Source organism: Rhinatrema bivittatum, chromosome 13, assembly GCF_901001135.1.
Source record: "Rhinatrema bivittatum chromosome 13, aRhiBiv1.1, whole genome shotgun sequence".
Classification (NCBI taxonomy): Eukaryota; Metazoa; Chordata; class Amphibia; order Gymnophiona; family Rhinatrematidae; genus Rhinatrema; species Rhinatrema bivittatum.
This window is the reverse complement of record NC_042627.1, coordinates 6,990,973-7,002,464: the sequence shown is the minus strand read 5'-3', so window position 1 is coordinate 7,002,464 and position 11,492 is coordinate 6,990,973. Positions and strand designations below refer to the sequence as shown.

Sequence of the window (11,492 nt, the reverse complement as noted above, 5' to 3'; positions counted from 1 at the left end):
AGGTTTGCACCTCTACCATCTACTGGAGACAGTGAAATACTGAGGGACTGCAAGCTGGCACTCGGTTAAGCAGCAGTGCCTGACAAGTTTTTATTGTCTCCATCTGCTGGTAGGGAGGCAATACCTACTTGTCTGGGCCGATGTGGGGTATGAACAGGAAAATCATTTTATGGTGAAGATCATTTTCATGTGAGCAAACACAGGTTCCTGTGATTGTGCAATGTCACAAACCCCTGCCAGATACCATTCTACACAAACCTAATGAAAGGAACACATCTCAAAAGCTTGTCGCCAATGTAATTATATAAATCCAATAAAAAAGTATTATCTACAGCTTGTTTGCTGACCTTTATTTATATACATACAAAAAGCAGCTGTACACCACAAGCACAGATGGGTTGAAACAAGGCCCTTCAGAATCTTAATTCTGGTGTTACTGAATGCACAGCTCCTAGACGTTGTGCTCCAGGGGTAGCCCTCTTCCCCAGAACTGCACATCATAAAACATCCCATAAATTAGGCACGTTCTCGTAAAAACAGCCTCCAGGACTCTCAGCAAACACTTTTTCTCTGTTTCTAAGATTACCTGATCTTCCAAAATGCAGCCTGTCTCCATTCTCTAAACATTCAATAGTGACCAGGCAATGCCACTACAGAGCCTTTGACACTTCAGTGCAGTGGCAATCAGTGATTCGTTACAGATCGCTGCCAGGTTTGCTGCTTCTTTTGCTCAATATAACAATGATATACAAAAATAAAATATAGCTAGAAAACATATTTCAAGAATTTGTTATTCCACATTTTTATCTTTTCTAGAGCTCCTTAGCTTCAAGAGCCTCCAATCAAGCCACAAAAGACACTTGTCAGTCAGTCCTGGGGTTTCTGATGCCTGTTGCTAAGCTTTCTAAGATATATCTTCCTGCAAGCTGGATTGACAAGACCTTCACTAAAAATCCCAAATGCCTAGATTTAAGTGCTTTAAAAAGCCAGAAATTGCTCTAAGTACCTCTGATAGCTTGGAGATAGTTGGCAGCTCTGCAGCACTCAGCAGCTGGATGCCCATCTCCAGGTAGCTCTAGATTACACCAACCACCAGGTTGTTTTCACAGTCCTGTGATGTTTACCTTGCAGTACAAGGCTCTAGGGGGATCTCTGCTTCAGGGTCCACTCTCCCTCAATACCAACTGCAGCACACCAGCTCTGCTCTGAACTGGCCCTCGAAAGTGGTACTTCATGCTAAGCTACTCCCCTTTTCAAACAAATAAGAGCAGCCTTTGCAGATGTTACTGGGTTGCTGGTTGCTCACCAATAAAAAAGCTGATGCGTGCCAGCTCAAAGGACTCGTGGTGCTCGGGTGAACATCAACTACAGCTCTGCTGGACCTGGGCTTCCCACTCTTTCAGCTTCCTGAAGTGTTTTCAGTGCTAGAGAGAAAAGGGAGCAGATGATGATGCAGGAAGCCAGGGACTGGCACGGCTGTGACAGTCTGTCGCAGGAGTACCAGACGTACCTTGTGCCTTTCTCGTGCACTTGCCTTTTTAAAATATTCATTTGCAACTTGTTTCAAACCCAGGCGGGGGGGATTGTGTGGCTAACCACTCCCTGGCCTGCCTGCTCCAAATTAATATCAAAAGATATCTGCAGAGCAAAGGAGAAGAGCAGAGACAGAGCTATGAGCGACATGCAAAGAGAGACAGGAGTAAAGTCAGTGGGTGGTGACTGATGTCAGTACATTGGGCATCACTAGTTCTTCACACACACACAAACCTTCCCTGTCACCTAACTTCCTTCTCCTAGAATGCTTGCCCCTTATGGAGTAAACAGGAAGGATAAGATAACATCTTTACAAAGATAAATACAATAATAGCCATAATTCTAAAATCAATACAATTCTAAGATATCTGGATACGTAATGCTAGGCACGAGTCAGCAAGATATTAAGTACGGCGAATACAGAGAAAAGGAAAATTGGTTCTTACCTGCTAATTTGCATTCCTGTAGTACCACGGATCAGCCCAGACTCCTGGGTTTTGCTTCCCTTCCAGCAGACAGAGACAGAAAATTTCTCAGGCACCACCTTATAACCCGAAGTGCCACTTGCAGCTCCTCAGTATTCATGAGTATCCAAGCAGAAAAGTAAGATAAAAAAACTGATTAAATTCTACCCCCAGAACGAGCAGAGGAATAGGAAAATTCGCAAATAAATCTAGAAAAACTTAAAAAAAATAATTAAGAGGATTATAGAGAAACCTATGCCATTCTTCAGTGAAGCAAAAAGATAGAGTGAGCAGACTCCCCAGAACAAAATCTCCTCTCACCCACTGGGTGGGGACTCTGGACCGATCTGTGGGGTACTACAGGAACAAACATTAGCAGGTAAGAACCAATTTTCCTTTCCCTGCACGTACCCAGATCAATCCAGAGTCCTGGGATGTACCTATCAAGGGTAGGACTGTGAGATTCCCGCTCGAAGAACACTTCCACCAAAATTGTCGACATCCAGAGCCTGCAACGACTTCAAAGTAGCTGCCCTGCAAATCTCTTGTGGCGAAACCAGTTGGCACCCAGCCCACAAGGCCACCTGAGAAAGGGTAGAATGAGCTCTCAACCCCTCTGGAACAGGCCGACCACTGCAGATATATGCGGCACCGATAGCCTCCTTCAACCAATGCACTATTATGGCCTTTGATGCTTTTTGACCCTTTTTTGCACCACTCCATAGCACAAAAAGATGATCTGACAACTGGAAACTGTTAGTGACCTCCAAATACTGTAGCAAGGCCCGTCTGACATCCAATTGTCTTAATTCCTTTGCATGAGGCACGTCAATCTCTAAATTCATAAAAGCCGGAAGCTGAAACTTCCAAGCCAGCATCAGGGCACTGACTCTGCTCCATGCTCTCTTCTGCGACTGTAAAAACGTGGGGCTTTGGCATTCCTCCGAGTAGCCATCAGATACAAGTGAGGCCTGCCCCATCTGCAAGAAGATGAGGACCATTGCGTCGCTCGACAACTCCCATTCCCTGGGATCCAAATGGTGCTGGCTGAGAAAGTCCGCTTGCACATTGTCGGACCTCGCTGTATGCGAAGCCGCTAACAATGCTAAGTGCTGCTCCGCCCAGGACATCAGCATCTCCACTTCTTGAGGCACCGGTTGACTTTTGGTTCCCCCGACGACTGATGTAAGCCACCACCGTTGCATTGTCTGAAAGGACTCAGACTGCCCGATTGCGCAGCAGGGGAAGAAAACTCTCCGCACTGCCCTGTTTCTAACTGACTGATTGGACCAAGTCACTGCCCTGTACCGCCTGGGCCTGACACACAGCCCCCCAGCCAGAGAGACTTGCGTCGATAGTTACCACTATCCATTGAGGCTTGGCTGGTTCCAGATGGCTCCGGCCAAGCCACCACCAAAGACTAGGCCTGGCAACTTCTGTAAATGGTAGCAGAAGATGAAACTGTTCCGACACCGAATCCCAGCGGGATAGTAATGCTTTTTGTAGAGGTTTCATATGCACAAATGCCCAAAGGGACCAACTCAGACTTTGCTCACACTGGTGTTTAAGCGAGCGCCTAAGAACTCCAGGAGCTGAGAAGGAAGAAGATGGCTCTTGGCTAGGTTCACAACTCAGCCTAGGGATCTCAGGAGTTGAACTACCTCCACCACCTGCTTGCAAAGGGCCTTCGATTGATCGAATGAGCCAATCATCCAGATATGGGTGAATCAACACCCCCTGCTTTCTGAGGGACGCTGCTACCACCACCACCATGACCTTGGTGAAAGTTCTTGGAGCAGTGGATAGACCGAACGGAAAGGCGCAGAATTGAAAATGCTGCCAGAGGATCATAAATTTGAGATACTTCTGATGATCTTTAGCGGTTTGCAATGTGAACATACGCTTCCATTAAATCCAGCAAAGCCAAGAACTCCCCACTATGCACCGCCGCTATGACAGACCTGAGAGTCTCCACCCAAAAACGGGGGACACAGAGCCACATTCACTTTCTTCAAATCCAGGATTGGGCAAAAGGTTCCTTCCTTCTTCAGCACCACAAACTAAATGGAATAACGCCCCATTCCCCGCTCTTCCCTGGAGACAGGAACAATGGCTCCCAGCATCCTCAACCTCTGAATAGCCTGCTGGACAATGACCTTCTTTGCCGGGAAAACACAAGGAGATATCATAAAGAGGTTTCTTAGTGGACGAGCAAATTCCTATCACGCTTAGAACCCACTGGTCTGATGTGATCTTGACCCACTCCTTGTAAAACCGGGTCAACCAAACCCCAATGACAGGAACTGAGGAGTGGGCCGACCGCCACTCATTGCGCAGATTTGGCTCCACCAGGCCCCTGCCCGGAGCCATCACAGTTTGCTCTGCGTCCACGAAAGAATTGAGACCAAGACTGCGACCTCCCTCTGATTGGCAACAGGAGCTCTGCTCTGATAGAAGCACCTTTGGCCGTGAAACAGAGAGCAAACCTGTAGAAAACCTTTCGGCTTATCCTCCGGGAGCTTGTGCACATTATTGTCTTCAAGCTGCTTTATCAACTGCTCCAAATCTATCCCAAAAATTAGCTTGCCTTTGAAGGGGAGTGCTCCAAGCTGAGCTTTCGACAAAACATCCACTGACTAGTTTCGCAACCACAAGAATCTCCTAGCCGAGATCACAGAAACCATTGTCCTGGAAGAGGTGCAAATCAGATCATATAAGGCATCATCCCCGTATGCCACCACTGCTTCCAAATGTTCTGCCTGCTCGGACTCCTGGGGCGAGATCTCTCTGGCGCTCTGCAGCTGTTGCACCCATCTGAGGCTTGCCTGAAGCATAAAACTGCTGCAAACTGCCATGCAGATGCCTAGAGCAGAGACCGCCAAAATTTTCTCAAGGTGCACCTTGAGCTTCCTATCCTGAAGATCCTTTAGAGCCGCTGCTCCCACTACTGGTATGGTGGTTCTTTTAGTGATCGCCAATACAGTCATCATCCACCTTAGGTACCTTCTTCAATAGTTCGTTTCCTCAGGCAAGGGATAAAGTTTATCTATGGCTCTTCTGACCTTGAGTCCTGTCTCAGCAGTATCCCACTCCCTGACCATCAGCTGCTTAACCATGCTGTGGAAGGGGAAAGTCTTAACTGGACCCTGCAAGCCCACCATGACCGGATCCACCTGTCCTGGTTCGGCTCATCCTGTGGATCCGCGATACCTAACTCCGCTAGGACATGCGGGATCAAAGGAACCAGCTCTTCCTGCTGAAATAAATGCACCACCTTCGGATTGTCCCCCTCCACAGAAGGAATCTTCCCAGGCTCCTCTTCTTGATCTGGACTATCTCTAGGAGGAAGGACACCAAGAGAACCCAACCCCCCATCGACATCCCCTGGTCAGACTCCTCCGAGGAAAGGTCTTCCATGCTACGTTGTAGCACTGGATCCTGTACTCTCTGGACTCTCGTGGTCCCTGGCATCCCCGACCGCCTGGGCACTTTCTTTGGTGACCCTTCACACAGTATACATCTGGCAGAAGCCCTCTTCTTGTGCTTGCTAGCCAAATATGCCTGATGCAACAAAAGCACAAAATCAGGGAAAATATGAGCAGCGCCCTCCAAAATCCCTTTCCAGGGGATCTGGCTCTTCCTCCGACTGGTCTCCCAAGGCCCCAAGCTTTAAAAGTTTTCAAGATGGCCACCATTCCCACGCTGAGCGGGAACATCGGCCTCCTCCTCGGGTGCAGCCGGCACCTGACTAGGGCCGTGCCGCTTTGATAGAGCCACCGCGTCTCCCACAAAGAGTCCTCCTCCCTGGGGAGACAGCGGGAACAATGGTCTGCTTTCATTTATTTATTTAACACTTTTTTATACCGACCTTCATAGTAATAACCATATCGGATCGGTTTACATAAAACAAGGGTATAAGTGAAGCAATAAATAAAAGTAATTAACAAGAGAGGTGAATAAGGCAAAGTTACATTTAACAAGGAGTAAAAACTTGGGAAGCTTAAAAGCTGGAAGAAAGGTAAAGGCATAATGCTTGGGAGCCACTCTCCACAGAACGAGCAGCGGCTTGGACGGGGCATAGCACGGGCTGACTCAGAACACATGGCAGATGCTGGTAAGGAGCAGGAATGGGAACAGTAAGCTGCGAGCAAACAAACCTACAAAACCCAAACGCGCACTCCGCGGTTTCTAACATCCTCTTCTACAGAACAAACCAGATCGCAAGCCAAAATATCTCCACTCCTCTCACCTACAAAGCCTTTTCCTCTTTTTTTTTTTTTTTTTTTAACTTTTATTAAAAAGAAATACTTCCCTGAAGAAGAAAGGTAGCAGAGCTGGACCACTAGCTGTCACCCCCAGTGCCCAGCAGAGCACTTTTGGGGTTCCCAACCCCTGCTCGTCTTGACTTTCTACCAGAGGGGATAGTCCCACCAGGACCTGACAACCCCATGGGGAGGATAAAACCAGCTTCCTATATCTTTTTCTTGGGTTCAGAACTGCAGGTTTTGCACCACCTCCATCTGCTGGAGACAGAAATACAGAGGAGCCCGGTGGGGTTATAAGGCAGTGTCTGAGAAATTTTCTCTGTCTCCAACTGCTGGAAGGGAGACAAAACCCAGGAGTCTGGACTGATCTGGGTACGTACAGGGAAATGCTCTTCTCAGGGTCACCCTCTCCACCATCTTACAAAACTCACTGCGATCGCTTCTGGCCCCAGGAAATCTCCTCTGGGAAGGAGCTCTTAGAGAGGAGAGGAAGCCTCCCTGTAGGGAGACTATTCACAGGAGTCACGTCATTGTGCAGCCAATGCAGCTCCTTGTAGGAGAGATTCTGAGCAGTGGTGCAACCCCGACCCTCTGGAGTAGATCTTGTTCCTTCTCCCCCACCTCAATAAAACAGGCAAGGCACATAAATACACTAATAAACATTTGTACTTATAAATACATATTCCCATACATAAATATAGTATAGTATGCATATACACACACACACACACACACACAAAGCACAGAAAAGGAAGAAAATGCAGGAAAGTGAGAGGACTCCTCAAGTCTGGATGTCAGTAAGAACAGAAGTAGTTCTTAACTCTCCTTTTCCCACCAGAGCTTTCACTATGACTCAGTGGAGTGTCATTCCTCCCCTACATGATCCAAGATAGAGGTGCAAATATGGTGTGGCAGTAATACAGCGGACAAAAGGCAACAGAAAACACTGATCTGACCACCAGCTCTCATCAGCAGGTGACCACATGATCACCAAGCTTCAGGAAACCAATGCCAACAATGAAGACCAATTTGGGGACCAGTTTTCATCAGTAGGTGGTCAAATGAGCACAAAATTAAGGAAGCATTTCTATCACTGGTGTATCGTATGCCAAACTACAAGTGCGGAAGTTCTCTCTTCTGTGTAACGTGCTCTCCCCTGCCTGCAGGGCGCAGCCTTGCACAGTAAGGATGCTATACTAGTTCTGCACCATGCTGTCACTCTTTCACCAGCAACTTTGGGAGCAGCCATGTTGGCAACGTTGTCACGATGTCAGGAATGAAATCACACAAAGTGTGTGTACCAACCATATGACAGAATCTGCTGTCATCTGCAACATTCACCTCAATATGGCTGCCCCAGTGCTTAAAAATGTTCATGAACTCTAACTTCAAGAGCAGCATTTCATTGATGCATGATAGGGAGCTCCTAATCACAATGGAAGCTTCTAAAGCACTATCCACTGCATGGTGATTGGAAGAGCTTTTCAGACACAGCAGAAGCAGCTCCAGTTCTCTGCCATGTTTTAGAAACGGATGTATACTGCATATGGGCTGGGGAATCTAGTTCAGGTTAAAACAGACTTTGCTTCAGGAAACGAGCTGTGGTCGCTGTCCACCTGACAATGAGCAAGTGCCTGTTTCACCAGTTACCAGAGCACTGGGAACCAACTCCCTCTCACCTCTAGAACAGAAATAAGGCCATTGTTTGGGGAGTATTGGGTGGGTATGGCTGCTGCTGCCCATGCTCTACCTGTTCTATGGATAAATATAGGATTTTTCTTCTCCATGCTCTCCTCAGGACAACACCAAATTCAATCTCCCACTTTAATGTCCATCCCAGCTGGCTCCTGAGCAGAGATGGACAACAAAGCTGAATTCTGTGTTCCCAGCTTTGTGGGATTCCTGCTCCCTGGATGCGTCGAGGCTTGACCAGCTCATTTCAATAAGGACTTTCAGGTAGGGTTCGAATCTGAGAAGATCAAACATTTGAGGTGACCTTAGCCCCATCCAGTCCCACACTTTCCCTCAATCCTCAGACCACATTCAAAAGAAAGATCCAAAAAGGCATGTGATGACACAACATCAAATTGAGCAGCATCCCTCGCATCTGGTCCATGCGTTCCTCATGAACACCCGTCTGGTCACCGCCTCTCTTCTGTCTAATTACAGAAAAATGCCTTTGAATCGGGCCTTGTCTTCCTGATTCTTTTCTTTCAGCCGAGCATCCAGCTTTTTAATCTCCTTTGCCACCACCGAAGCCAGCGACGGGTCCAAGCGCACCACCATGTCAAAGTCGGCTTGAGCCTCGGTGGAGTTCCAGACAGCGGCGTGCGCCTTTCCACGTTTAAAGTAAGCTTTCACGTTATCTGTGGAAACGGAGAAAGGGAAGCAGGTGAAAGGGAGAAAGGGAACGGCAGACACAGAAGGCAATACATCTGTCAAGGTCTTAAGACATGTGAAGGAGGGACCTAAACGATCTCAACAACTCATCTATATCTTTTGATCATTTTTATACTGGCAATGTCGGAGGCATCGTTGTTCAAATGTGCTCACCTTTAAAATGTGATTTTTATTTTTTTCTCTGCTTCTGAAAGTCTGTTAAAAGTTGCCCTAAACCTGCTTAGGGACCCATCTCAAAAATAAAAAGGAGAATATATTTCCTTGTTGCTTGTCTGATGAATGCCATTTCTTAAGAAGTTTCTGTTCCCCTCCTTTTTCTTTGATGCTGCCACAACCACTTAATGTGCCCCCCTGTCTCTCCTATTCCTTTATCTCTTTTCCCCAAAGAAAGATGGAAATCTTCTCTCTTTTGGTAAAATGCTAGTACAACAAAAAAAACAAACCAAAAAAAGCCTCCATGGGAAAACACTGGTTTTAAAAACAAACTTCCAGATCTTACTCCAATCCTGGCTCAAACAAGTAAGCAGCTGGCAATATTAGAAATGGAAAAGGTGCAGCATGTTGGCAGTTTCAGGAAGGACATAAAAACCCTGCACTCAAAACCTTCAGGTTCTCTGGTGCTGGATGCAAAGAGGGAGAACAGTGCATGAAATCACTCAAAGTTTAGGTGGTTGCAAAGATAGTGTTACTGTCAGAGACCAAGGACACAAAGTTGCCTGTGTTAATATGTTTTGGTTTTTTTTTTTATATTTGAAGCAGAGTCTTTGCTTCTTTATGCCTCTAACTTAAGCCATCTGTGAGAATATCACAACAAGTAAAAAAAAACCTATGGAAGGAAAAACAGGATGAAAAGTGCTTTGGTATTTTAAAAGCAGAAAGAAGAAGGTGGAAGTGAAACAGGGAGAAGGAGCAGCAGATGAAAGAAGGAAAGAGTATGAGACATATCAAGGAAGAGTAAAATGGATGTGAGGAGAGAGAGTGCGAGACCAGCGACAGCTCTAACCTTCATACTTGTTGAGGATGGAGTTGGTGTGTTCCAGCACCTCATAATAATCTTCCAAGAGAAGTTTACACTGACAGTAATTCAGTAGTAATGGGGTGATTTTCAAATCTAGCTGGATCCAATCTGGAGATCCTGGCTGCTCCTGTAAGGAAAGAGTTGGTGGGCAGGATGGACATTATAAAGACGATCTCAGAGACAAGGCGATAAAAGAAAACAAAAAAATAAAATAAAATAAAGAGACAAATAACAGTGAGAAGACAGACAAGGCAGTGAAACCTAGAACAAGACAAAAGGGAGAAAAATACTGGAATTTAGTATTAGGGGCAACAGACCTCTTACCTTCATCTGTAGGTTCTTCAGGCAGGCAATAGCATCATAGTACTTGGTTGCTGCCTCCTGGATACTGCCTTCCTTGTACAGCTGATTCCCTTCCTCATGGATTAGGGGCACAGCCTGAAGTTTTTCTTCATCTGACATGGCCCAGGGATCCTGCCGGTATGAGCCCGGCTCTTCCACCTCAGAAAATAATGGCAACACTTAATAAATCAGAACTCACACTCTTTTTCTCATGTGTGCAGACATACGGACTCTATACATACACACTGCATGGTCTTACATGTGCACTCTCCCCTCTCGTGCTTTCTCTTGCTCTCTCTTGTTCTATTATGATTGCTCACTGTCTTCCCTTTCTTATGCTCATTCTCCCCCTTCTTGTTTTCGCTCATGCTTGCTCTCTCCTTCCCCTATTTACCTTCAGCATCTCTATTTGGAAGATTAGGGACTGGGGGTTCCTGTGAAGTTCATCCAGGTCAGGGTACCCTAGCGAGTGATGCTCGTGCATCTGAGCAATGCCGCAGCAGTGCCGTTGCCCCTCCAGGGGATCCTTCCCCAGTGCGATATTCCGCAGACTCTTGGACACCTGGGGGTACTGCACCACATGCTGGAAAAGAACCAATATTAGTAATATCAATCTGTGCATTAGAAAAGAGAAGGGATGAAAGAAATATAAGATGCTTAAGTGTCAAAAGCAGCCACAGTACTGATGCTGTCTTTCTGGGCTGATTACAGAACCATCATCACCACCAGAACACCAGCTTCAACACATGCCAAGGATGGAACGAGCATGTAGCGTTAACATATGCCACCCCTCCCCCTATCCAGAGCAAAGCTGAAGCATATTTTTGAGGCAGTAGTGCATCTAGAAAGAGTGATGCACATCCAAAGCATAAGAAGCAGATTTGTTTCTTCGTCATGCCTATAGACAGTAGTATTTTGATGGCATTCCTATTTATAATTGAATGACATCTCCTGGAGCATGACAAAGACCATGTGTGTATGTAGCTGTAAGAAGCAAGGAGCAGAGGATGGTCTCCCAGATTGCTCTGTGCCTGGCAGAAGCCACATATGTTATATAAGATTACCTTGGTATCACACAGGAACTCTGCCCGCTCCCCTGCCCTCATGGTAGAGATGATGGTCTCCCAAACAGGTAGTTTGAACTTTTTGCCAATGATCAACTCCATGGGCTTTCCTCGGGTCCTGCTGTCATCGATAACTGTCTGGTGCTCATCACATTTTAACGTCCGGTAGTGGAAAGTTGCCTGTGGCAGGAAAGGGATGTTAGCGGTGTGACATTACAGTAATCAGCTTCCTTGTCAGAAATTATAAACCAAAGAGAGAAATATGATGGGAAGAAAAAACCCTCCCAGCAGCACATTCCAACCTCCAAGAATGATTCCTCTAAAAACAGATGATGGGAATCAAGGTAGCAAAAAACCCCAAAAAACAAAAGCACTACAAATCCAAGACGAAAAGGGGGGAGGGGCC

General features: G+C 46.4%; 1 protein-coding gene across 2 annotated transcripts in view; it reads right to left on the bottom strand.

The window, feature by feature from the left end:
• Positions 1-329: 329 nt before the first annotated feature.
• AIP (aryl hydrocarbon receptor interacting protein) overlaps positions 330-11,492 on the bottom strand; it is a 36,184-nt gene continuing 25,021 nt past the window's right edge. The window contains exons 3-7 of one of the 2 annotated variants that reach the window (XM_029575134.1): positions 11,087-11,266; positions 10,417-10,605; positions 10,005-10,181; positions 9,666-9,807; positions 330-8,628 (exon numbers count right to left, since the gene is read on the bottom strand). In XM_029575134.1, coding sequence (XP_029430994.1) covers positions 8,426-8,628; positions 9,666-9,807; positions 10,005-10,181; positions 10,417-10,605; positions 11,087-11,266 — 891 coding nt within the window. In that variant the 3' untranslated portion in view covers positions 330-8,425. The remainder of the gene's footprint in view (positions 8,629-9,665; positions 9,808-10,004; positions 10,182-10,416; positions 10,606-11,086; positions 11,267-11,492) is intronic. The other variant, XM_029575133.1, reaches the window with a different exon arrangement.